General features: G+C 40.7%; 1 protein-coding gene and 1 long non-coding RNA gene across 6 annotated transcripts in view; both read right to left on the bottom strand.

The window, feature by feature from the left end:
- The window catches only part of MED10 (mediator complex subunit 10), a 38,532-nt gene extending 20,218 nt beyond the window's left edge, over positions 1 to 18,314 (bottom strand). For 2 of the 5 annotated variants that reach the window (XM_042869803.1, XM_042869800.1), the window contains exons 1-4: positions 18,154 to 18,304; positions 17,963 to 18,046; positions 16,628 to 16,730; positions 3,905 to 4,010 (exon numbers count right to left, since the gene is read on the bottom strand). In XM_042869803.1, the coding sequence (XP_042725737.1) occupies positions 3,905 to 4,010; positions 16,628 to 16,730; positions 17,963 to 18,046; positions 18,154 to 18,281 (421 nt within the window). In that variant the 5' untranslated portion in view covers positions 18,282 to 18,304. Of the gene's footprint in view, positions 1 to 3,904; positions 4,011 to 14,187; positions 15,022 to 16,627; positions 16,731 to 17,962; positions 18,047 to 18,153 lie in introns of those variants that run through there. The other 3 variants (XM_042869801.1, XM_042869804.1, XM_042869802.1) reach the window with 2 other exon arrangements.
- A 2,305-nt stretch (positions 18,315 to 20,619) lies between these two features.
- LOC122179320 overlaps positions 20,620 to 27,984 on the bottom strand; it is a 12,678-nt gene continuing 5,313 nt past the window's right edge. Inside the window, exons 2-5 of the long non-coding RNA XR_006178642.1 lie at positions 27,508 to 27,641; positions 24,202 to 24,329; positions 21,382 to 21,431; positions 20,620 to 20,855 (exon numbers count right to left, since the gene is read on the bottom strand). This is a non-coding gene — a long non-coding RNA (uncharacterized LOC122179320). The remainder of the gene's footprint in view (positions 20,856 to 21,381; positions 21,432 to 24,201; positions 24,330 to 27,507; positions 27,642 to 27,984) is intronic.

Genomic DNA, 27,984 nt, shown 5'->3' with positions numbered 1-27,984 from the left:
CCAACAGTGTGGTCTCATTGCAAAAAAGCAAATCACGCACAGAGTCACTTTAATATCACATCAAGCAGACTGAAGGAAGTTATTAGCTTCCTGAACTTGCTATTACCGATGACTCTCGTCTGTATGCAGATACAGGCCTCTAATTTCAAACGGGATACGGAGGAACTGGAAAAAGTCAGGCACCAATGATGGCCAGAGTACACCCTGGGGGAGAATATTGTAGTACCTGACCTTGTTGGTCTCTTGAAGAGGAAGTGAAGAAATAATCTAATATTAGCCTGCAGCTATCTAACTGGTGGCTACAAAGCTGAGAGGATGCTTTTTTTGTGTGTGTGTGTGATTACAGAAGACACAACGGACTTGATTTATAACATGAGAGGCTCAATTTGAACATTTGGAAAAGATATATTCACCAGAAGGGTAAGAGCACAGAAGCATGTTATCCAGGAAGGAGTTGGAATCTTCAATTTTGAAGGTTTTAAGACATTCTTACACAAAAGTGTGGGTGACCTAATGCAGCATGCCAACCGTCCTGTTTCAAGCAGAAGGTTGAAATGGACACCTCAGGAGGACCTTCCAAACATTTTCACAGTTTTAAGATAGCATTCCCATCCAAGCCACCCCATGTGAGCTAGTTTTAAGTGTTCTAAAAGCAGACAGGAAGTCTGATGCCAAACAAGCAATACACAGGTTAAAAGGCTGTCTTAGAACTGAAATTCTTAGTTTGTAGAGATTGCTTGCCCAAGCATCGAAAGAGTATAGAAAATAATTAAGAATGAGGCAAGGCAATCCAATACCAACAAAGGACCAGCTGAAATGAAGTGCTGAGAAGTATAAACACTCTGAGCTTCTTTTAGAAGGCTAAGAATGTGTGCTGGCAGATAGCAGTACCTAGCAGTGCTAAAGTAAAAAATTACATTTCCAACATCACTTACATACTTATCAGTACTGTATGATATCTATTTTTTTTTAATGGCACTTAAAGAACAAACAAAGAACTTGCAGAAGAAAATTAGCTCTCTCTTTCTTAAAAACCTCAAAGCCACAAGACTTTCCTTACTTGTGAAAGTTATGCAAAGAAAGATGAGGTGAAAGACCTGAATTCTGGAGAGACTCATCACAACAACCAGAAATTCAAGACAGACCTTGTTGCTTCTCTTACAAGATCTGACTGTTTTCCATTTATTGAAGGTAATAAATAGAAGTAGAGGAATAGCATAGAATTTATTGATATGCTAAAGGTAAAATTGATATTTCAAAGTCAATGTAGCCATTGATTCAAAAGCAGTCGTGTCTAAAAGTTGTTTCTGTAGCTGTTGAGGCAATCATAACTACATTATGTGTGCAAAAACTAATCACTTCTGGAAATGTAGTGCTCCAGTCCTATACCTAGCATGATTTAAGGAGCAGAGGAAAGTTAGCTGATCACTTTTAACAACAGCACAGTTGTTTCCTGGCATAAGTCAAGCAAGGCTCTATGGGGACTGAAAGGGGGACTGAAAGAAATCTGTCCACAGTCATCCAGGACAAGACCAGCACAATGCAATTTCTGTAGCTCACTGGGTGAGTTAGTTGTTTGCTGCATTTGTGTGGTCTGATAAACTTAGACTTCTGATTATGGGGATTATGTTTTAATTTCAACCTGAATTTTATTATTTGTTCATCAGGCTTCGCAATTTTGGTAAAATCATAGTAAGTTTGCTTAGTGTATGATCAGTTAAGTAAATGAATATAGGCAAGCTGCAAGGACAGAATACTGAGACCATAAGTAGCCATAGACAAGAAATTTGCAAGTCAGTTATGTCTCTGCAAGGTCATTTCCTCTGAATAGTAATTCAAAAAGAATCAATTCACTACAGAATTAGTTCTTTCTAGAAATGCAAATATTCTTCAGCAGGATATTGTTGAACAGAATAAGCAGTTTTACTGGTCATGCAATTGGAGGTGACTTCTTGGAAGAGCTTAGAGAATTTCTTAAGTGTGGAAGCTATACTAACCTGCAATCACAGTACAGAAGGAGATACAGGAAAACAAGAAAATGAACTGAATAAGAAGAAGCCAATTTTATACTTTATGATTTTTACTGTATGATCTTAGATGTAATCTTCTCAGCTGCTGCCTCTATTCTACTTCTGTTATTACAAACTGGAAGTTGTTAATATTCATGGCATTCATATTTTCTCCTTACTTGTGAATCATGACATTCGCTTGAAGCGCAAAGATGAAGATACTGAGTCTCTTAGCCCAGTTTCCTGGTTCTGTTGCAGACAATCATATAGCATAATTATGAAAACTTAGTTTAAAAAAAAAAGAAAAGAAAAAGAAAAAGAAACAAAATAGAGCTTTTTCCTGCCTTGGAATGTAGAAACTCATAAATTCTCAAGACAAGGATTTTGCTGGAAGACAGTAGTTCCATATATTCCACAAAACAACAACAACAAAAATGTTTCCAACACAGATTTGTAAGTTTATTTCATTCAGCTCCTTCAAGACTAGACAGTAAACACAAAGGCTGAATTATATTTGGGGGGGGGAGGGGAAGGTAGGGAGAGCAAGAGAGGAGGAGGAGAAGGAGAAATCACTACAATGTCATGATACATTTTTTTTTCCAATTGCTAGATGAGATTTATTCTAATATTAAAAGCTAGAAACTGAACCCCAGATTTTCAGGACTGCTATTCATAACACTCCTGTAATACTTGAATTCCTCACAGCCTTGCTGACTCATACCCTCACTCGTTGTGGCTGCTGTTTCACGGACACCGATCCCCTGCCACCAACAGTCACACGGCCGTTGCTGCATGCAGACTGCCACACAGACATATGTGTGCCCACCACAGGCAGTCCCTCACTTGGGAAGAGGGTTATATACGGACTTCAGTGAGAAGGCAGAACAGACTGTATAAGGCACAGGGCACAGCCAGAAAAGTGCACTGACCAGCAGCCTGCTTCCACACACTCAGCACATTTATCCCACGCTTGTTCCTCCAAAAAACACTTTGATCCTTCCTTTTGTTGTAATTGCAGCGCTAGCCACTGCATCTGTACATTGCCACTGTATGGCTAGTAGCAGAACTGGATATTGTGCATGGGATGTTCTATGCCATTTGACACCATGCAGAAGGGGTTCTGAAGGAGTGGGAGCTCATCTCACTCTCTTACACTTCTCAGGAGCTAGCTGGGCATCAGTCATGGGGTGGTGAGCAATTGCTTGTGCACCACTTGTTATGTACGTTCACATACATAGATGTATTTGCTGTAATTATTATCTTTTTTCCTTTTCTCTGTCTTAGTAGTAAATAGTTCTATCTCAACCCACAAGTTCTGCTTTGTTTTTCTTGATTCTCTCCCTCATCCCGCTGGAAAGGGTGGGAATGAGTGAATGTCTGTGTGGTGCTCAACCCCCTGCTGTGTTCAACCACAACAGCAACTAAACTATAAGCAATTAAGCAATAAAAAGAATTCCCTAATTTCCCTAACTGATTGTAAAATAAATGTACGATGGTGAGAGCAACCAGATTTGAAGCCTGTTATGTAGTGCCCTTAGCACTTCGGGTTTATTAGCCTTTAAGATGACTCCTTTCATCTGACAAGTACACAGAGCCTTCCTACTGTAGGATAAAAGTAATGGTAAGGCTTAGACCCTGCATTGTCTAGAATAATCTTCCTCCTCCTCCACAATGCTGATGCTGGTTACAGTGAAACAGTTATTCAAGGAGTTGCATGCATTTTTGGAAATTGTAAACTAATTTTCCTGTCATTATTTGACTAAAAAAGAAGTCTAAAGAATTAAGTCTAGTCACAAGCAGTAATGTAGTATAAATGCATCCGTTCATTTTTTCCAGTTTAAAACATCAAAAGGAAAACAATTAAAAAAAATCTTAACTGAATTAAATAGACTCACCTAACATGACTTCTGGCACAAGGACGGCAGTTCCTTCTCCACCCACAGGTCCACAATTGCAGAACAGATATGGTGCCCTGGTAGCAGGAGAGACAGAAAGCCGTATCTGGGGAAGTATCAGAGCGTGATGCCAAGATTGAACTACACATCAGCAAGAGAAGGAAGTAGCAGGGGACAGTAGTGGGTGGTTTCTGCTTGTAGAGGACAGAAGTCCCCATCTGCCCACTTGGCTTGCTGTCTAGAAAGATTCATTGCTCATCAAGGGCTCAGGTCCAAGATATAGCAGAGAAACAGCCATGGCTCTCAGGCTATAAGCCCCTGCTGCTTATCCACATGGACATCAACAATGCTGCCAGGGGAGATCTTAAGTGTACTAAAAGTTACAATGAAGATCTGACTAGACCTGGAACTACAGATTGGTCAGGCTCACTTCTACCCTTTCATAATCCATGAACCTCAGTGCCCCCAGAGCACATTTCTGAGTACACACAGGAGAAGGAAATGATAAAGAGGAGTCAGTATGCTTTTACCAAGGGTCAACCATGCCTGAAAAATCTATCTGCCTTCTTTGATCAAGTAACTGCATTTGTGGGCAAATGGAGAGTAGTGGATGACATTGACCTTGACTTTAACTCTTGTGAACTCTTTTCAAAACAGTCTTCCTTTTCTTGACTTGAAGAATAAAGATTACAACTGATAAGTTTCTGTATTAGTTCTTCCAGTTAGTGTATGGGTTCTCACCAGTTTCTGACCACAAGGACTTGAAATGAAAAAGTTTATGTACATAGTTATGTGTAATGATTATGGAACAAATCATTATAACTGTCAGTTATGGCTCTACCATGTTGCTAGTATAAGGAATCATAGAATCACAGAATCACAGAATGGCCTGAGTTGAAAAGGACAGGAATGATCACCTAGTTTCAACACCCCTGTCATGGGAAGGGTCGCCAACCACCAGACCAGGCTGCCCAGAGCTACAAGGAAGACAGTCTCATCTTCAGTTCCACCAAAAAAAAAAAAAAAAAAAAAGATAAAAAAGAATACAGATTTCATTATGTTGCAAAGTCCTTCTCCTGTGAAGAGGCAGTGGTACACACACAAATCCCTCAGGGAACTGAATGCTTTCTGCAATACAGGAACAGATGCTGCATGGATGAGGGCACACCCAGCACCTGGAGTGACGCCACAAGTGAAGAGAGGCAAGACACAATTAAAGAACAAGATAAGGAGCTGAAGCTATCAGAGTAGTAGCTGCAGGAGAAACTTTCTGAGCCCCTGTTAAAGCTGAGACACATCTTTAGAATCACAAGCAACTTTGCATCTACAGGTTTGAAGCATTTGACTGAAGACTGCAATCTGTCCCTGGAGGACAGCTGGAGGTCTCCAGGAACTGCACGGAGAACCTGCTCTGCCAGGTGCCATCAACATATTCACTATTATTCTTGACCTCTTTCACCACTGCTTTTAGGGACTGTAAAGGAGAATGAAAATCACTTTAATTTGACCAGGATCTTTTGATGCATGGAATTTTCATTTTCTACAGGAACTTTAGGTGGGATATTTGAAAACAAAGTTGCCACTTCATAATCACAAAGACTGTCAAAGAAAAGGGCAGATGCTGTTGTTTATGTCAGGAATTAAAACAAACAGTTTCACTTCAAAACTGGAAACTTTTACAATTTTTGTTTCTCAGATATTAAAAATAATGCAGCTTTAAAAAAGTAGGAAACGAAATGTTTTAAATAATTTGCCATTGGTTTGTCTTCTTGTGAACACAACTAACAAAACTGTAGAAAACTGCAAGCTGCTCAGCTGTTTTCCAATCTGGAGAAACACCAATTCATATTCACAGAAGCCAATGTTCTGTTATTTCATTAGAAGGAGGAAATTAAAAAGCAATTTCCTTCTGTATTTTGAATTATAGGGTTGTATGAATGTACCACCTCTACTCCTCTTTTTGCTGTATTTCTTAAGTGGGACAAGGTCTTTGAATAGCTAGATTACCTTCTGAGAAGGCCAAAGTGCAGCAGAAGTGGTAGTGGTGATTTATTAGTGAGGCAAGATTTACAAGAGTTGTGCTTTTAAGTGTTGTCCAATAATCCCTCCCGAAGCCCAGAGTGAAATTTTAGATTCTCTAAAATCTTGTTGGCTTGATGCCTAAACCCAGAAATCTTTGTCTAAAAGCGCCCAAATGTACATGCTAACACTTCATATTCTGTAAACATCTGTGAAACATTCCACCTGGTAGGTAGACAGAAACTCAAGAGGAAGAACACAGTGAATAGAGAAGGCACTGCCACCACCTCTCTTAAATAAGAACCCTGAGGTTGACATCAGGAATTCCACTGCAGTAATGGTGTTCCTCTGCCTGTGGAAATCTGAATTTAAAGCTCTTTTAAGACATTATTATCATAAAATCATATGGCAGTTTCTCAAGCTGCAAATTAGCTGCAGCTAATTTGGACTGAAAAAAACCAAGTACCCTGATGGTAGCAGACGACTTTCTCAGGCACTTCACAGGACATGATAAATGCAGGTGAAAGGAGAGGACAGAGATCATTTTAGGCTTTTTTTGCAGCAAGAATAATAAAAATAGAATGGGAGTACCAATCCCCTTGCCCTACTTCCTCAGTCCAGCTCTTTGTTCATGCATGTTCCCCCTCCTTTAGTTTGCTAGATCTTATCCCATAAAAAATTGTTGAAACAGTCTTGATACAAGACATTCTAGGTTGGAAACTCTTTGGCATTTCAACCTGTTCTATTCTGAATGGAATAACTGAGTGAGACATTTACAGCAACGATAGCTTACTTTTGAGAGCACTTGCCTAGAACCTGGTGAATAGCTAATAGGATTGTAATATATTCCCAGAACCAGATCCATACCTAATGGAGGTAATGAGAACCAATACATCACCATGTGGGTAAGGAAAGTGCTTTTTTCTTTCCTAAGTTTCACGTATATAAGCATGTGCATGCATCAGTAGCTGAGGATGGGACACTTGTGTATAACACAGAGAATGAGAGATGCCAGTTAGCAAGTCCTCACCATGCCTCCTGAATTTCTTTGCTGGTGACAGTCAGCTGCCTCAGGACAGTTATTTCGTTCCCTTCAGGAGTCACCAGTTTTAGAAGCATAATCTTTTCTCTCAGGAACTAGCTTATTATAACTTCCAAAAATATCATGCAAAGTGGTTGCCCATTTTCTTTTGCTCCATTCATTTCAGTGCCTTGTGACTGCAGTTTGTCATCCTGCTGGAACACCAGGATGAAGAAAGGCACAATCCACATGCCGTATGCATGCTGCCACCCTCCTGCTTTGACTGCTGAAGAGCCAGCTGTGCTGCTGCCTTGTTGCAAACAGCACCTTTCTTAGTTGCTTCCAGTTTTATTACCATCGCCATTTGTCACTGGCTATCAATGAATGCTGTTCTTCCACTCCACCCTCTTGTGTTCGCAGTGATTGCACATTAGATTGTAGGGAAAGTCATGACTGAACTTAAAGCACATTTCTCTGCTCAATGTTTGTTACAAAATGGAGGTGTTGAGCTTTCCACAGGAACAGAGGGCACGAAGGGGATAAGCTCTATGATTTTGTGAAGTCATGCTAGCTCCAGTCTCCAATATAATCAGGAGCAGCAGCCTGCACATGAAGATATCCTCTTTACAGCTGTGAAACCAGACCAGAGATTCCAGGTGTTGATATGCTCCTTCTTGAAGTTCCACATGGAAAAAGCAAGAATTCAGTATCAAAATGTTATTAATTTTCCACTACCTCCTTTTTCTGCTTAGTTGTTTAAACACTACTGAAGCAGAACAAAATAAAACATAGAGCAAAACCACAACAAAATACCACAGAATAAACTGAATTACAATAGTAACACAAAGGCAAGATTCCTATTCTCCAGTTTTCACTTTAAAAGCTCAAATACAGAGACTAGTCTCAAGTGCCTTTTTTAAGTTTTCTCTCTTGAAAGTCAATACTGTTCACTGGTCTGAGGTTTAGAATTCCTAAATTCAATCACTCCTAAAATATTTTATTTTTAAAGCTTTATAACTGTACACAGTGCTGTAGAATGCCATGTGAGGGAATAACATTAGTTCCTTGTGGTATCTGTGCTATGCTTATCTCCATGGTAGCTAAGCAATTCAGAAAAGAATAAGCAAATAACTTACTGCTGCATACTTCTCTCCACCAACCCTCTGTTAGTATATACTACGGAGTCTGGATCAGAAAATGCCAGGTTAAACAGTCACGTAATCTAACAGTGTAAAACACTTTATCTCCAGCCTTTGAAAGTCCTGCTCCTGCTAAAGTCATTAGTCTGATCCTGTCCAATCTGGTACAAAGAGGAACTGAGAGGGGAGCATTGTAACTAGCAGGTACGGGTTAACACAGCTCCTTACAGCACCAGGTCTGCCTTGTCCTCAACTTCACGTGTGCAGATTGCAACCCCAAGCCCTTATCATGTTTTCCCTCACCACTAGTTACCTGAGTTACTTGTGAAGGACTGAGCATCCCTCCAAACTGGAACTCCCTCATGTGAGACGCAGCCAACCGAGCCACAAAACAGCTACATCAGGGAGACGGGCCTCATCAGAAATGGAAGGTGCGTACCTCACTAGGGCCACAGCCCTGATCACCAGCCTCTTTTTTACCTTAAGCTGCCGGTACAATGCTACAGCATGACCCAAATTAGAGACTGCGAAGGGAGTTGCCGGCACTTGCTTGAATGCAACATCACTCATATAAAACTAAACACAGGCAGCCAGGTCCTGTTCCTTCTCTCCTGTTTATCATGATGAAAGTTCACTAATGCAGACACACACCTTCGTTCTCCAGATTCACAAGCACAGTGCATACACAGATCTCTCTGATAGCAGCACAGGCTCTAAACTTTGCTTAGACCCAAGCACTGGCTATAGGCCCTTACCCAGGCATTTACACAAACCGTGACACTTTCCAGACATGGGACTGCTACTTGCCAGCTAGTCTGTGTTGAAATGATTTACTCATGCACATAAACATGGAAATGTCCACACACCGAACTCCCCAGCTGGCCATGTGGATCCATGACCTGAGACCCTTTCTGCAGCTGCTGACACACAGACCTCTCCTCACATAGGACACAAAGTGAGATTACACCAAAAATAAAAATAGCCAAGAACAGGATTTAATAAGAAGACAACAAAGACTCAAGGGCTCAATCAAATGTTTATAATCTATCAGGTTTCTTATACTCGATTGCCCTAATTTATCCCTTTTTTCCCAAATTTCCCTTAATTTTCCCAAGCTTATAATTTCCCCATCCACCTTAATCCCTCTCTCTTTCCTCTTAAATAAACAACTGACTCCAGCTACTTTTTCCCTTCTGATCCTAATTTTGGCAAACCACATTCAGTATTTCTGGTACTGTAACCTATGTCATTTAGGCTTTACATGGTGTTACTGAAAATGGTAACTTAGGCACTGTTTTCCATTCAAGACTGTTCTCCCCAGCAGCTCCCTACTATTCCCTTCCATGTACCTGTGGACCCTGCCCTCCTCTCACGTAGCTCCCAGTAACAATCTGAAATCCAGCCATTTCTCATGGTGTTATTCTGCAAAGTTTGTCAGCTGCTCACTCTGTTATTTGTTAAAGAATCATAGAATCCTTAGAGTTGGAAGGGACCTTTAAAGGTCATCTAGTCCAACTCGCTTGCAATTAACAGGGACATTCACAGCTAGATCAGGCTATGTTCAGCAATTTCTCTTCTCATGTCTGGCATTTCCTAATATGTCTGATGCAGGACAAAGACAATGTAAACCTTAAATCAACATTCATGGATAAATTCTTGAAAACAGAATTCAACTGCACTTCCCATAAGTGGTTCTCTGAGACTAAAGAGACAAAGAAGTATATTGAATAAACTACAGCTTTCAATTCTATGGAACCACATTCCTGGAAGCAAGGCTAATCTCTTGTGCAGAGAAAAGCAAGGGAACAGTCTTGGATTTAAAGCTTAAGAGGAGCTGTTACAGAGCTTTAAACAAATGAAAGATACTTCCAGAAATTTAGAAAAGGAACTAGATACAACCTGGCCAAGGATGTTGGCATTGTCTGAGTTGCTAAGCAACTGGATAATAGTTACTGTTTTCAAGATTAAGTAAATTTTGTAATTTAAGGAATGAATTACAGCCTAGTATGTATTATTTAGAGGAAATCAAAATATACTTTATAGTGATATAGTACTTCTTCTTTTTGGCTGTACAGTAGTCTGACAACACCATAATTAAGAAATAAGAATTCTTTAATCCAAACTTATGTACCGAATTTGTGCCTTCTTTCCTCAGTTTTTCCCCTTGTCTTGAGATGCATTAATGTCACCAGTCCTGAAGCTTATGTCTATGACTCCAATCCTCCTTTCTTTATTGGATCTGTATCTCTGTAGTTGTCAGTACATGACAGAAAGATTTATTATAGTAATCAATGCTCTACTGAAGGCACAGCATCATGTTTGATGCTTATGAGATTTATGAGCTAAAATGAATTGTGGGTCAACATAGATGTTAACTAGCACCAAAAAAAGCTGTTGGAATCATCCTGGAATGCTATTATTGTTATTGTTATTTTATTCAGAATTGTGACTTATTAAAATCATTCCCAGTTGGTAGTGCTGGAATATACAACAAAGTGTATTCGGGCATTGTGAAGGTTGTTGTACAGTCTGGAGATAAAGTTTAAAAATGAGCAGCATAACCAAAGACACAGGATAAGAGAGGGAAGTATTTAAGAATACACCAATAACTGAATTCTCGTTCAGGTTGAAGTGTCTGTTTTTACCTTTTGCGGTTTTTAGCACACTGTGAATACACACCATATGCTTCACGGTAATAAACTGACCATTATGTAGTCTATCAAATGAATCGGTTCCGTTTTCGGTTGCACCGTCAGCACAAGGGCCAAATGCTGATTGTCGACGGGTGGAAAGCAGAGGGGTCCTGCAGCTCTCCCGCAGCTCTCAGCAGATGGATTTACAGCGCTCACGCACCCCATTCACCTGCCTTTATACGGCAGCCTCCTCACGCGGCACTGCGCACCGCTCCGTGAGAAAGGAAGGTGATTAAACACGCGCCGTCTACCCGGGGATTTGTTGATGTAGTAATGAGGGAAGGTTTATTGCGGCTGCTAGTGGAGGGCGAGCAACAGCAGCACAACAGAGCCTCGAAGCACGCGGCTGCCACGCACCAGCCCCGACTCCCGGCTGCGGCTCCTGCTGCTGCCCGCAGCACCTTGGTGGGCCGGCCGCTGCCATGGCAACGCGGAGCGGCAGAAGGCAGAGGCCTGACAGCCGGGCACGAGGAGCAGGTTGAGTGTTCAGGCTAATTAAAAGGTTTTGTGTGCGGGGTCACCTTGTGAATGAGATACGATGCTCAGAAAGCTGCAGCCAGCGCTGCTCGGCAGAAAGTGGAACAAATGCACGGAGGTTTTTTGGCGTTTGCCCTTTCTTGATCGCAACCTGTAATTCTCATGGTAAGCAATTGAAGTGGCTCTGAAAAATTGGTTGCTGGGTCATCTTGCTTAGCAGACAAAAGTCGTTTTCTTGTAAGCCATTCACACCCTCTCTGATGAGTGGTTTGATCAGAGGGGCTTCTACCCTCAGAATCTCTTCAACACATCTGATAAAGTGCATTACAATTAACTTTAACGAAGCCTGAATGAAATTGATTTGAGCAGCTTTGCAGGCTAATGCTGCTCTGAAACATTTTGTCATTTCAATCAGTTCAGAGATCTTTCAGTTTCAGGGTGGCATGTTTTCCAAACACTCACATGGAGCATCTCCAGTCTCCCTGAGAAATGGCTGTGGAGACGTGCAGCTTCGCTCCTACAGCTGCTCCTCCTCTGGCCTACGTTTATGTTTCTGATTCACCTTATAAATCTGCAGCTTGAGACACACCACTAGACCGTTGTGAAAATTAGTGTTTTTCTAAGCACTTTTTTCCTGTCTACACAGAAAATGAAGGGACATTTTCTTTACATGCCGCAGTGTGAAATAGAGCTCCAACAAATCTCTAATGGCATTCACCATGCAAAACCTCTATAATCACAGAACTATAGAATGTTAAGGTTGGAAAACACCTCTAAGATCATCTAGTCCAACCATCCACCTATCACCAACGTTGCCTACTAAACCACGTCCCTGCATACCACATCTACTCTTCTATTGCACACCTCCAGGGATGGTGACTCCACCACCTCCCTGAGTAGCCTGTTGCAACGCTTCACTGCTCTTCCTGAGAAAAAGTGATCCTAACATCCAACCTGACTCTCCCTCAATTGCAACTTGAAGACATATCTTCACATTCTATCAAATAATTTGGACAGTAACATAGGATGTATTTACAGTGGGGGGGGGGGGGGGGGAAAAAATCCCAGAGAACAAGGGCCAACTGCTCTGTAAGGGACAGGGAGCCATGTGTGGTGCAAATCCAGCAGTATTTGTGTTGCTCGCATAATGACAAACAGAAACAGCATTTCTTTGGTAAGTTTTGTAACTCATTTGTTTGCAAAATTTGGAGCCCAAATAAATGAGAGAAATACAAGCATTTTTATTAACTTCTTCTTTTCTCCTTTCACCATAACCTCAGTGAGTTCAAGCATGTAATAATGTTGGTTCTTTTCTCTCTGTTTGATCAAAATAGAGCAGCAAATGAATTTTTGTGTGGGGCGAGAGACGATCAGGGGACAGCCTCATGGCACAGCCTCATGGCAGCCTGCAGTTTCTCACAAGGAGAGTGGAGGGGCAGCACTAATATTTGTTGCCTGATGACAGTGATAGGGCCTGAGGGAATGGCATATAGCTACACTGGGAAAGAGTAAGGATAGAACAGATTCTTCACTGAGAGGCTGGTCACATACGACACCCAGTAGTATCCACTGGTCAGGCAAGGGCATGTGGCAGTACCTGTGCTCAAGAGCAGCCTTTCTACATAGTGAAATAACATAGGGTAGCCATCCCCAGGGAAGGGGCACCTGGTTCCCCTCAAACCTCCTTGTCTTCCACATGAAGATATCTCAGACCACGGAGGTGGATCCTCCACAAAGTGCCAAGAGGCCCAGGCATGCCAGGTGTCTAGGAAACAGTGTAGAGACCAGGCATGCCAATTGGTTAGGGAACAAGAGGCCCAGGCACCGCTACCATTTAGAGAACACTGAGAAGCGCAGATGTGGACATCATTCAGAGAATGACATGGGGCACATGATGGTGACCAAAGAGACAGCAGCATGGGCCAACATTCAGAGAACAACCAGAAATCAAGTCATATCTACCATTCAGAGAATAGCCTGGAAACAAATTGTGTCTACCATCAAGAAAATTGCAAGGGGTCAAAGCAAGGCCTCCATTCAGATTACAGTGTGAGGCAAGATATGCAAAACATTCAGAGAGGAGCATGGTGCACCAGCAGGACCACCACTCAGAGCACAGCAGGAGGGTAGGTCATGCCTGTTTCTAAAAGAAAGAGATTCTAGAAAGTTGATGAGGTTTTGTCCAGGTGCATGTTTGGGGTTTTTTTTAGGGAGGCAAGAGGACAGGGAGGTCAGATGGGGTTGGTTGAGCTTCTATCTTCTGTGTAAAAGTAACCATTTGACTATAAAGCAAAGTAACCATTTGACTATAAAGCAAAGTTTGGCAAGTGATTTAGATGACCAAATTACAAAACTGTGGTCTCCTCTTGTGTCTGACATCAGAAAAGAGCAAAGACCTATGGAACTTCTCAAAAAAATGCAGCTATGCAGGAAAAAAGCAGACGTTTTCCTCCTAAATTATGCTTCATTGTTGTTTCCTCAAGCACTGTATCTAGAGTATCCATTGTCATCTCAAGCACAGGTTCACGAAGCCAATTGTATGAGCTTTGACAAGACCAAATACCAGGTCCTGCACTTTACCCTGTAGTTTATAGACATAGAATTCAAATCATAAGGACAGCCTACCTATTTTGTTTTTTGTTTGTTTTAGTTTCGTTGCCTGTGCCCTGTATTCAGTCTACTGTCTTTAGAGGTGATAGGTGCAAACCATATGCTTTTCGTCAAGAATTCCTCCAGCCCTGATAATCAGGAAGAGCATGCAAGGGAAAAAACAAAGATCCCCACCAGCCAACTATGGAAGCCAAAATGCCAAGCTTACATCATCTTCAAGTTTTGATGCAGATTTCATTTCTATTACTGATACCAACAAATATGCCATTTTTTATAGCTTTCAATTCATTCTCTAAAGAGCAGCACACAAAAGAAACAGTAGAATTTCATTTTTACAATTTTTTATTCTTCAACCTGCTTACAGAAACTAAGTAGAATTTAACAAAGGTCTACATGAAATATTATACAAAATATCAACATTGCTGAGGAGCTAATCCTGAATGTGCTCCCTTTCGATATCAGCCATCTGCACTGCAGCTTATAGAACAAAACAAATATCTCAAGGTTTTCTTGGCTGCAATTCATTATGACACATGCAAACTGGAGCCCATGACAGGCTCCTGTTCAACAGAATTTGGCAAGATAATAAGAGTCAATTGTTTGTACTGTAATTAAAAAAAAAGTTTACAAATGAAAAACAATCAAGTAGAATAACTGCATTTGTAAGAAACCCATAATCCTGGAGCACGCTCTTTAGAAAGCAAAAAAATCCCAAACAAAACAGCAACAACCACCATGATCTCCTGCTTCAAAACCACACTCTGCAGGAAATGCCATATAATTGCCTGCAAACTATCAAAACACCTCTCAAATCTTTCAAGAAAGAACAGAGTACCACAACAAGTTTCAACTGCAATCCATGAGTGAAAGTCTTCAGAAAGATGCATTACCTTCAGTCCAAAACCATGAGCAACCATCAAGCTCCTTCACATCCTATCACTGCCATTTTTAGTAGAGCTGTTAATGAAGTTTTTGGATACCCTGTTACTTCAGTCAACATTTTTCTTAAGAGTGGCACCAGTTCATAGAATTGACGTATTTTTAGAGCTATCAGAGGTCTACCTAAGGAGGAGGATCCTCGCCTCGGATAGCTTTGTACTTTGCCATGTCTTCTGGGAACACCTTTGTTAGTTCTTGAATTAATAGACTTTTAAATTTCTGGAAAGAAAAAAATATATATATGTACACATATATACATATGTATGCATGCACACCAACTGCATCATTGACTTAAGTTTTATTAAGTAATATTGTCCAATTAATAGAAATCTTTTGTACAGCAGTTCTACATTTCAGTGATCGAAGACAACGGTATTAAAAAAATCCACCACATGACATTTACAAAATTCAAAGAAAACACTAAAATGAAGTCTGCTAGCAAAGTATCAGGCAAACTAAAATACTAGAATACTTATACCTCTGATAAATTCTAGCATGTTCATATCTGCCTAGGATCTGACCTCTGCATCTCTAAGCAGCTTCTACTACATATTGTAATTTAGAAAATAACACAATTTGAAATGAAAATACTCTGGACTCATAGACTTAAGTTTCAAAATACTTTTTTCCTCCTTTCTTTTACTACCACTTTCCTTTCTGATGCTTTCCATGAAACTCCTGAGACAATTTAAAACTAAGAAACCCTCCCTATTGCATTCTTATCTCCTAGCATGGAAAAAAATGTGCTTTATTTCCCTTTACAATGCAAGGAGATGCAGGAAGTAGACAATAAGTGACATTATTGAAACTCAAGACAAGCATATTGTCCTCTTTCCACCCCATTACCAATCCAAGATGTCCCAAAAAGAACAAGAAGACAGATGAGAATTAAATCCATGCAGCTTAACTAAGACACCTAAAAACTAACCATAAACATTCAAAAGTTTATGGACTGGATGCTTCAGTCCATACATCCTTAATTGTAAAGGAGACTTGATTAGATACTTTTTTTTAAAATGTAAAGCTGATAAAGGACATGTTCACTTGATTTGGTACGCAAATAGCTCCACCTCCAAGAAGTACAGGCACCTGGTTTAGAAATGAATAATTCTTCCTACAACTTCTTTGAGCAATGAGCTTTATATCAAGAAAAAAATGCTTAAAACATACACAGAAGTGTCTACATTCTGCAGCACAAACTCCCATCCTCCATAATTTTAGAATTCAGCCTAAGAATGTTTTGAAACACAAATAACCCTTTAAGCCATAATAAACTTCTCTGATTTTCTCTTTCAGCAGTAGTCATCCACTAAGAACCTAAGCATTCTGGTATACCGTATATACAAGTACAGGTTCAGAAAACCCTAAATACTAGCATACATTTAAAGTCATTCAGTAAGGATTAACTTGTTCTTACATTGCACGTTCACCATTTTACTAGCCCAAGAACTACTCATGACTGTACAAATACCCCCCTGCTTTGCCTATTTCTAGATTTACACAAATCACTGTTACAAATCTGTAAGCATAAAGTACTCTGTAGTAATCAAAGCACACACAGTGAAGAGATCTGTTATATAGATCCATAGTAAAAAATAAGACATAGCAACATCAGTATCACCAGCCATAGAGTGAACTACAAGTTCCCTTTTCAGAACAGGTTGTAATGGCATTCCTGTTAAGATACAGGGATGCAGAATAATCCCTAACGCAAATCACCTAATAGGGAAACTTGATAACTGTGCAAGCAAAACCATGCACGTTTACAGAAAATAACTGGCCAGATGCATTATTATATTAGTACTTTCTCTATTTTTGGTTTTACCTTCATTGTGTCAATTTTTCCTTTTACTTGTTCATTCTTAGCCAAAGCTCTCTCCAGGCACTCCTTAGTGTAAAGCTGAGGGTTGCGACCTTGGTCTATGTATCTGAAAATACAAAAGATAGCACCTAAGCAATTATATTAGCACTAGAAAGTTCTCCAAGGAACAGAATTACTCATCCTGCTTTCTTTCTTGATGCTATACTGAAGTTTAAATGAGTTACTTTCAAAATACAACTCCAGGAAGCAGCTGTCACAGTAAAGGTAAATGTTTGTTTACAAAGAGCCTAGAGTTCTTAAAAATGTATTGAAACAGAGTAACCATCCATCTCCTCACAGACAGAAGTAAAAGCAAGGGGAAAGGTTCCCCTTCAAGCAACTAAAAGGGCATGAATCATAGAACAGCTTTGTTAATACGTAGCATGCAATCAGCACATAGGAATAAGACACCCAGTGATTCAAGGATGAGAGTGCACATGCGAGGGGTGCTCCAAAAGTAATGCCTCTTATTTTACCATGTTGGCATGTGGCTTCAGAGGAGGATGCCTGTGGTGTGACAGTAAAGGTGGAACCTTCCCACCAAATACTCCACCATTTTGTTGACATGTGAGAGATGGCAGCAGTGGCACAGTCTGACAACACTGAGCCTGACCAAGAAGTATGTATGAAACAAAAGGTGTATCATGGAATTCCTCCATGCAGGAATAAGTGCACCCACTGGCATCCACTGACACTTGCTGAACGTTGATGGACACCAGACAATGGATGTAAGCACAGTGAGGTGGTGTGTTCCAGTAGTGACAACAGTGGGTCACCTCCACCAGTGCAGATGTTTACAAGTGTGGCACACAGGCTCCTGCTTACTGGTGAATACACACAGCTAACAGCAATGACCCTGGTGTAAAGTAGCGTTTTGTAGCTGAGAATCTGCTTTATCAGCATTACTGCACTGTTTTCCTCTATCCTAGTTTCCACAGAAGTAAGTAGGAAGCATTACTTTTGGAGCAATTTACATATGGTAGTAAAAGCAGTACCAGCACTTGCACCAGGCAGCATAAGCCTATTTTTCCTTTGCTGCATTAAGCATTCAGTTAAGGGAAACTTCATCGCAGACAGAAGAGACAAGAAAAATGAATGCTGGATCATAGCAAAACAACAACGCCGGGACTTGCAATGGAACAGCTAAGTTAGATCATGCCTTTCACGTGAAAGCTGCAGCGCAGGGCCCTCCCTCCCCCTTCCTGCCAGCTCTCCGCAAGCAGGAAGCGCTCCCTGCCTGCTGGCACTGTGGCGGTAAGTCGGGAGACACAGAACTCCAGCGTGGGTGAAGCCACTCACTCGAACACTTCCAGAGGCACGCTGATGTCGTGAAGCTGTTGCCGGCACTTGTCGATGTCCTGTAGGCCCGTCACCATGAAATTCCTGCAGGGAGAAAAGCGGAGCCGCTTAGCACAGAGCTGGCGCTCCTCGCTCCCCGTCACCGCCCCAACCCCCGCCAACAGACGCCGCGAAAGCAGCGAGCGGCTCACAGCTTCTGGTTGAGGCCGGCCTGGCTGCTGGGCTGAAAGTCGCTGACGATGATGCCGAGCTGCCGGATGTTCTCCACGAACTTCTCCAGGTGCTCCTCAAGCGAGTCGAACTTCTCCGCCATCGCCATAGCGGCTCACAACGTTTCCGGGCCACAGCGCATGCGCAGATGGGGAGCGGGAGGAAATGCGACTATGCCGAGCCCTTTGTGTAGGCCACGCCCCCCACCCCGTAGGCCACGCCCCCTCGCCGTACGGCGCCCCCCGCACCGCCCTGATCTCGCTGTAGTGGGTGCGATGCGCGCTTGGTTTTTCACGTTATACAAAATCGGTACGGGGTTCCTGGTCTATTTCTAATTAACCATGTAATTAAGCTCCGTGCTTGCTTGCTGGAGCTCCGTGCTTGTTTCAACGCTGCGTTGGCCCCTATACACAGAATCACAGACTTGTCGGGGTTTATAGGGACTTCTGGAGATCATCAAGGCCACCCTTTGCTAAAGCAGGTTCCCTACACTGGGTTGCTCGAGGGATCCAGGCGGGTTTTGACTATCTGCAGGGAAGGAGACTCCACACCCTCTCTAGGCAACCTGTTCCACTGCTCTGTCACCTGCACAGCAAAGAAGTGCTTCCTCAGGTCTGCATGAAATTTTGTGTGCTCCACAAATACAGCTCCATGGCATTTACCATCATTTCATCAGAGCCACGGGACACTCCTGCAGCACGGTGATGTGCCCTGTCGGATGGCTCACTTTAATGGTGCTGCCCCTTTGTGAAAGTGCTGTGCTTCCCAGCTTCAAAACCGATGGAAAATGAATTCTGAACAAAAATAAGATCTATAAAAGCTAATTTGCACGAGTCAGTGTTTGCTTTGGGCTCTGCAGATTTATCAAATACACAACTGCAAATAATGAGGAGTATTTTTTACCCTAAAGGTAAATCAATACTAAATTATATTTAGCACCTCTTATAAACATCAGATAATTGGAGTTTGGCAATATGGATCATTCCGCAGCCCTTAGCACTGCTCTGTTTGCTGTTCTTTTAGAACTGTTCTTTTGGAACTGTTCTTTTAGCATTTCCAGGAATTTGTCAGTAGACCCAGAGGGATGGGATGCAACAATGTGATAAAATTGCCAGCATCTCTTCAGAAGGGATCAGGCTGGAAGCTCCCTGCTCAGTCACTGTTGCTTCAGCCTTCGTGAAGTGACAGCTGCATCTGGACCTCAAAGAGTCTTTCTGCCCAGCTTCCAAAATACAGCCCTCTCCATTGCTATAAAACTAAAATCCAAATCTCAAATACACTCTCACTGTGGTTTTTCAGTCATCCTGGTGCTGGGATCTTTCAGTTCCTCTGGCTATCTTGCTCTGTGTGGAAATTAAGCATTCTTTGAGCAGTGGAAAGAAAAGGTTTGATGTAACACATGAAAAGCAATGGAGGAGCCACTGAATGATTATCTGAGAAGGGCTCGTTATCTTCCCCATCTGTATAAGATCTCCAAATTATGTGTTTCTTTAAAATGTGTAAGAAATAGAAGTAACGGAGAAGTCCACCTGGCAATAAAAAACATGATGGGTTTAACTGGAGAATGACAAAATATCAGTCTCTGTTAAAAGTACCAGCTATCATTTTCCTTGTGGGAAGATTATTTGACATGTCTAAATTCCCCTGGCACATCACAATAACAGTATGTTTTATCAATAGCTTATTTCCAGTATACCTGTTTTCACCTGAATCTGAGAAGTAATGTCAGTTAGAATCAGAAGTCAGCCCTTTGTGTCTGACACTACCGCTGAGTTAAGTGGAGTTTGCTGTCAGGCTACAGCAGATAAGAACCTGATGCTTTGATTCACCATGTTATTTGAATGGATATTTGGATTAAAAACTAATACGGATATGATATTCAGTCAACACATAGAATGTATTTTAGACATTCATAGTTATAGCTTGCAGCCATTTCTGTTCAACAGTGAGAACCATCAAAATCAGCAGTACCTCATTTATTGACTAATTATTAGCTAAATTTTTCTTCGTTATATCCTATCAGTGAAAACAACAAAAATGGTCAGGTTTTTGCTCAGTTACTGTGCCAGTTAAGCAGCATAAAGCTGAGTCCTTGCTGAATACAAAGCACTGTTTCAGAGCTTATAATTTTAAGTATGCTGACGCAAAATTGAAAAGTGAGTGATTGCAAACAGCACTAAATATTAAGGGAAATATGGCAGTGTGCAAATGCTAAATTGTAAAAGCAATCCAAGACTGCAAGAAGCAATTAGTCAGTTCTTGTCCTGTCAAGTATTTTCACCATATAAATAAATCCATTGCCTATTGATCACCAGTTGCTGGCTGTTCTGCTTAATAACTGGCAGAATGTTCTCCAGAGAATGAAAGTTCCAGAATTATGAGATTATAACATGAGTACTTTGCAATGATTGCATGAGAAATCTTGCCTTGAGAAACAGAGTAGTTTTTTTCTAGTATTTGGAAGGGAAGAAATTCCAACATGGTGTATTTCAGATTAAATCTGAATATGAGCAAAAAGGAGAAAGAATTTGGAAGTAAAATCTAAATATATTTAGTTGTGTCAGATGTGGCTCCGCAGGCACAAGAAGCTGGAATTCAAACATGATATCCATCTTTGCTTAAGGGAAAGGGTGCTTTAAACATATCCAGTAGAAGTATGGAGCAGGCTAGCTTGCTTTAAATCCTGTAACAAGAATGGTCTTTGAGATACTGCTAAAGCTTCCTCTCCTCCCTCTTTGTGGAGTTGAGGAAACATGACTTAGTTTCTTGTGATGAGGGAAGTCTGCTCTGTGACCGTTACCCACTATAACTCAGTTAAAATATCTGAATGGAAGAAATAATAGAATTCAACCGTCAAATGTAGGGATATCCAGTTCATACTAAAGCAGTACTAACTAGGTTGGTTATTTGAGATTAGTGAATATTGTTAGATAAACGTGCATACAGTGATTTAAAATTAAAAATAGCTATAAATATACAACTAGTTATTAACTTCCTTGTTGCCCTACAACTTGGAGAGTATTTTCCTATTTGAGGGGGGAAAAAGGCAAAACAGAAGCTTGTGTTCCAAGGAGAGGTATAGATAGACAGAAGATAGATGGACAGATAGTCTGACACTTAATCAGTGAATCAGAAGGTATACAGACACAGAAAGATTTAGAAAGAAAATTGCATGGTTCATCATTTAAGTAATCATATTGCACACCTACCTTTATCTCCACGGAGAGAGCAGGAAATTACTGGCTTGTAAGCCAGACATCTGTACTGGGCAGTTAAGTAGAATTTGTAATAAAGCATAGAATGAGAGGCCATGTAGATCAGCGTGACCCATTTGGGATGAGTAGCACAAATTATGCAACAGAAAATCTTGTTTTTGTAAAATTCTAATGAATTTTTCAAGGGGTCGGCAAGCATGTGGATAAGAGAGCTCTAATTGATACAATCTATTTGAATTTCCCAATTGGCTTTTGGCAAATTCCTTAACAAAAGTCTTCTAAGGAACTAAAAGAATGGCATAAGAGGAGAAATCCTGGCATGAATGAAGAAGTAATTGCCAAATAGGAAAAACGGAGTAGGAACAAATATTTAATTCTTTCATGGGTGGGTGATTCCCAAAAGAACTCTAGAGGGATCTGTGCTGAAATGTGTGCCATTTGACGTGCTTGTCCATGACCCAGAAAATAAATCATACAGTGGAATGAGAGAATTGGTTTATGAGGTTAGTCTGGGGAGTAAAGTTGAGTACAGGTTGTAGGAAAGTGTAGAAGGAAACCTGGAGAGGCTTGGTAACAGCAAAAAAAATGTCCGAACAAATGCAAATAGTTCAGGTAAAATGACACACAGAGCAAAAAAAAAAAAAGTAAATTCATGACCTGATGGTGACTCATGGCTGATGGCCTCTTGCTCCACAAGATCAACACTCTGGGACAGCAAAAGAAAGTTCTGTGAAAATATCAGCTTACAGCTCAGCCGTGATCAGAAGTCGTACAGAGAGTTAGGAATTGTTAGGAATTTGAGGACAAAGTAGAAAATGTCATTATGACATTGCATAAATTCACAGTTCACCCCAACCTTGAATACTGTGTGCAGTTCTGGTTCCCAGGAGTAGACTTGGGAAAAAGCCAGAGAAGGGCTGCCAAGATGAAATGGCAGTATGAATGGTAAATAAGACATGGTTTCAGTACTAGAAAACTGAATAGGCAGGGACTTGTCAGCTTGAGTGAGAGCCCAATGAAGATGTCTTTAACAGAAGCTTTGCTCTATCTATACTGTCATGAGTGGTCTGGAAGATAAACTGTTTTTCCAGCACAAGAACCAGGACCCAGTGAGGCCAACAGAACACAAATTCAAAGCACACATACACCAAAGGAACAGGTGATTTTCGTCGTGAAAAGTTTAGCAGCCTTGGAGAATAACTTCCCAATTGATGCTACAGACAGCAAAAGCTTAATTGATTTGAAAGGGAAATGGAACAAATGCTTGGTAGTGTATTGGAAGAGTGGTAGATAAATTATGTCTGGCTTAGGAAATCCCCCAAACTGAAGGCATTCCAAGTCCAAGACAGCATTCAGGAGTGTTCTCATCCATATTTGTCATGTCCTCACTCTGTAGCATTTGCTTCTGATTACTGCTGAGCCTTTATCTGAATCTGTGTTGTCACTGTTAGCTGTCCCATATGTTGGAACTTTCCAAGAATGACATGCTGTGTAGGATGTAGGCAAACTGCATGGTGGTTTTTTACAAAGCAGAGCATAACAAGGTTGATTTGAAACTGTTTTTACAGGTGCAGGGTCTGAAAAAAAAAAACTCTATTCACCATTTTCATGTATGATGATATACTCCATATAAATGACCTTTCTAGTGTAATATGGCACAATGGAGTGTTTAATTAGAGATATTGTCACCATTTTTTTCTCAGAAATATAAAAAGACACAAATTATTCATCTTTTTGTCCATCTCTGGAGCAGTGATTCTCCTCCTAGCTCTGATTTTCTGCCACTGGCCGATAAAATGGAATTAGTAAATAAAGTAAATACAGAATACTTGTTCCAATTATAGATCTTTTTTTTTCTCCTTCAGTCTTTCCACTTTCTTTCTCACTTTGCTCCTATTTTCTTCTGCATGAATGTATCTAATCCACAGATCCCTTTCTCATTCTGTCTCTGCAGATCCAGAAATGTATGTTGAAATTTTATGTAATTAACCAGGGGCATCACCTACCTAAAAATTATTTTTATAAGCCAGCTACCCTTCCTTGTTTTGGCTGCACCAGGTGATAAACAAAAGAGAAGCAGTAAAGGTGGATGTGTGCAACATAAAGAATACTGTTTTCCTGTTCTTGATATATCAAGTTGATGGTATTTATATCTAAGATGGTTTTGGACTCATTCCAAAGTGTGCAATATTTTCATATCTTACAGTAAAAAATAAAGTGATAAACAATTTTCCCAGAATATTTTTGTTATTCAGCTGAATAAGAGGTATAATGATAGTTTCCATGCAGATGAGGTATTTAGCAATGTGCTTATTAATTACTTGTAATAATACATTTCTTACCACAAACTAGTGGGATGGTGCAGTTATGTATCATGGCTTGATCCCATTCTTACTGAAATAATCCATATTTATTTATCAAAGAAGTAGCAGGATCAGGAGTTTGTTCATGCAGTAATTTTGCTCTTCTAAATCTAGTAAATGTGGACCTGACCCAAAGATCACTGAGCACTGTGGGACATACCAATGGACTTAGGGTGAGAGAGTGTCCTCACAACTCTAGCTCCAAGGAGGCCATCAAAACACAGCAAAAGACTTAATTATATGCTTCAGAACGGGAAACTTATTTTCATATCTGATTCTTCCACTGGAATATTAATCTTATTCATTAGACTGGGTTTCTATTGCATCCAGATTGCCACCACATGGCATTTAAAACAAAGTTAAGATCTATTCTTCTGAAATGCAGAGTCACTTTCATTATGTATCAAGTACCTCTACATGATTTTTTTTTCTAGAAGTCTGAAAAAGATACATATATTATCTCCTCCAAGAAGAATATTCATTACATAATAGCAATAAGTAAGACTGATTTGCCTTTTTATGCTTTCTCTTTCTTCTTTTTTGCATTCTTTCTTCTTTCTTTCTTTCTTGTTTTCTTCCCTGAAACACAAACTAACTAATGTGATTTAAAACTGTCTCCTTCATTACCTGAGAAGGAGGAAAGAAGGCACAGGAGTATTCCATGCAGTAGGATATACCAAGATTCCAGACCAAATGTATGCTAGCAAATGAAGTAGACCTGGGACCATCCTCCAGCACTGAGACCAGCTGGTATGCAATGACCTTATCTACATTCTAGCTCCTAAAATGTGCCTGAAAGCACTTCTTGGTCCAGACCAAAAAAAGTTAAGTGGGGACTATTATAAGTGTTAAACACAGTGGAATGCATGTGTATCTGTGTTTGTGCCCCAACACTTTTCATTTTTCTAAGTGCTATAATTCGTGATGCATGAGAAAAAAGGGAGAAAAAAATAAACTAGTGCTCCTATGGGGTTCAAAATGAAACAAATCATAAAATCAGAAAAAATATTTAGCATTTAAGATTTTTTCCTGTGGTGAAAAATGTGTAAATCATATGTCCACGACATTGTATAGAGTCACTGTTCACACTGGAAGTAATCATGGGGCCTGCCTGTATTTCCTGCACGGAGGCTGGAATCAGCAAGCATGACAGGATCCAGATGGATAAAAATGAAGGGTCTCATGAACACCAGAACAGCTCAGAAGTTACCTCCAGTTCAGACTCAGACTGCCAGATCTCCCACGCTCTTTCAGAACTACTCAGTTTCAAACTCATCACAGTATATTAGTTGTGAGCAGTGGGCAGCAGTAGGCTTCGGGGAACTCCAAAACAATGGGGCAAAAGGTTTGACATGTAGCTTCTTCCCCCCATGCTGTTGTGTGGATATCCTGGACACTGTTATAGCCACTCAACTCTCTGGTGTACCTTGCCATGTTTTGTCAGCAAGGTCAGGCAGCAGTTGCAAAGGTCCTTCCCAAAAAGCACTGAACTAAAGACTCTTGCTATTTATTTTTTTTTTCAGAGGATTCAATAACTCTCCAATTTTAAAGTCATTGTCCACACTCTTGTGTGTTCTTATTTCACTCTTTCTACAATCTGCCTGAATCTCTAGGTAGGTTATGTCCAGCATTCAGTCTTAAAATAGGTTTTACTCATAGAAGTTGTCTGGGTGAGACTGTAATTCATAGCTATCTATTCTTTCCACATCTTTTTCTAGACAATGAAGAAATGCTTTATTATCCAGTTAGTTTTGTTCTGTGTATTCTGTGCTTTAATCAAATAATTTAATCATCTTTCTGTTCTCTGTATGATAAATTAAACAAATGGAATTCTTTACATAATTTTTTTGGATCACTTTCAGCTTTTCCTGCAGCGTTTCCAATTTTTCAATATCATCAGAAAAGGGAAGATGATCTGCACCTTGAAATCTGGTATTGGTCTCGGCAGAGATATGGATCCCTGTTCTCCCATGCCTTGTGCTGCTCACTCCTTTCCTGTTAATATACTGCAGGACTGCAAAACTCCTTTGCTGTAAAATTCCACTGGGAGTTTGGGCTGATCTGCTGATATGTTATGAATCCTAATTTCCTTTCCTGATTGCCACTATAGTAAATATATTCTTCAGTTAAATAAACTAGCACAATTTGCTCACAGGACTTTTGAATTATGTGTGTTAAAATACATTTATTTCACAAACCTGAGTATTCAATTTAGGCTGCCTTCACATTATTTGTCACTTCACCAGCCCTCCTATGAGCTCTTTCCTTTACATGCAATTTTATATTTACCTCCAGATCATCGACACAACCATTAAGTTATGCCAGAACAGGTTCTTTGGGGAACCCTACCAGTACTATTGCCAAATAAAAGCCTTCTTGGGAGTGTCTCAGGGAGCAGATCACCTACTCTGCCGTGTTGCTCCCAGAATTGATTTCAGAGTGATCTGGCTCACTTTATGTGAGATGAAAGCCAAGTCAAGTCTGGCATAAGGGATTGCCCCAGGGCCCTCTTCTTACAAACTATATGGATGAGGTTGTATCAGACTTGCCTTGCTCAGCTTGTTAGTCCAACCCTTACTCCAAAAAGCTTCGTGTCCCTGCGTGTCTCCACAAGCCCTGCCTCAGGCCACACTGCATGCATCTTCAGTATCATCTTATAAAAACACCATTTGCAGGAGTACTAGGAGTACTCAGTCCTTCATTTTCTAGGATGGCAACTTTAGTAGCACATGCTCTTAGATGGACTAAAGATGGAGGTGCTGGCTGGGAAGTTCAGTGTGGGTAATAGTCCACTACGGTCCCTGTGGAATTCATGTCTTCCTGTGGAATTCATGTCTTCCTCAATCCTCTTCTCTCCAAGGATACTTTTGAAAGGGAGCTGAGCTCTGCTTGAGCCCATCTTAGCAGGCACATACTGTTTCCAGGAGCATGAAGATGCAGGAGACACAGAGAGTCCTGAGGGCTATAACAGGCAAGGCTGACTGTACAGAGAAAAGGGTCCCTGGTACCAGAATGGGGCTGAGAGAAGAGGAAGAGACTAGCTGTTATACAAATGGAAATAACATAAGGTTATTAAGGAATCGTTTGGTCCCCTGCCTGCTGAAGGCCCTGTTGCCATGGGTTTGACAACAGCCCTTCTGCTGTCTTCTCTCTGTCACCAGAACCACGGTGGCAAACTTAACAGTCTCCTTGCCTGTGACGGGTGTCACAGGTTTGGACAAGGCCTTGGCCCAAACTCACAAGACACTTAAATAAACCCACATTTCTTACCTAGAAACCTGGATAAAGCATCTGGTTTTCACGTGCTTTCATGCTTTTGGATTTCTATACAAATGCCACATTGGCTCAGATTCAAAAAAATATGATTCCTGTGTCAAGATTTGTAGAAATGGATGCGTGTAGATGAAGGTTCAGTTTAACCCATCATCCAACTCTGTGGCTACAGCTGTACGGCAAGAAGGGAAGTACATCCTGCTCTTGACAGACCTATTCCCAGCTAGTAAATGAGAATGCTTCCAGGACTCCAGCATAAATTTACTTCTACTGTTCTCCTGTAGAGGATGTTGGGAGACAAAATGTGTATTGTTGCTAAATCTAACAGAGAGAAATCTCCACATGTTGGCATGCTAATGACATCCCAGTATGCTTTTGATAATTCAAGATCTCTGTGTGCATCTTTAGGCAAATGGCCTGGGCAGGAAAAGAACCACTCATCTGCACCAACACCATAAGTGGGACAAAAGCAACGTCTCTTTACCTTTCTGTAGATGTTAGTTTTTTCATGGCCTGTCTGTCTTCCTGGGACATCTCTCCAACCAAGGACCGGTGATCTACCAGCTGGTGGCAGCAGCAGCTTCTCCAGGATCAGCATGTTCAGCAAGATCACAGTTCCTGTGGACAGTAAATGACAGGCTATGTAAATACATGCTTCTCACTTTTGAGGAATTGAGTCATTGCCAGTAATCTTTCAACCTAACTATTTCTTAAAGCTTTTCTAATCCTTTGTCACCCCCTATGAACTTTTTTGCAGAGTAGTTTGGGAGTTATAATTGGCAGTTTGTGAAACATGAAGCTAAAGCATGATGACAATGCTGATCGAAGAATTTCCTAAGCCCTTTGGAAATAAGAGGAATAGTTCATTACCCATAAATGCTTTCCTACTGACCTTTCTTATAGCTGTATGCTGTAAAGAGGAAGACAAGTGAAAGTGGTTAAAGAAATCCTGAGGATTGAC

The sequence above is a fragment of the Lagopus leucura genome, unplaced genomic scaffold (assembly GCF_019238085.1).
Source record: "Lagopus leucura isolate 7727_CA_CO unplaced genomic scaffold, USGS_WTPT01 Super-Scaffold_100002, whole genome shotgun sequence".
Taxonomy (NCBI): Eukaryota; Metazoa; Chordata; class Aves; order Galliformes; family Phasianidae; genus Lagopus; species Lagopus leucura.
Note: the sequence above shows the minus strand (reverse complement) of the source record. Positions and strands in the feature narration are given on the sequence as shown.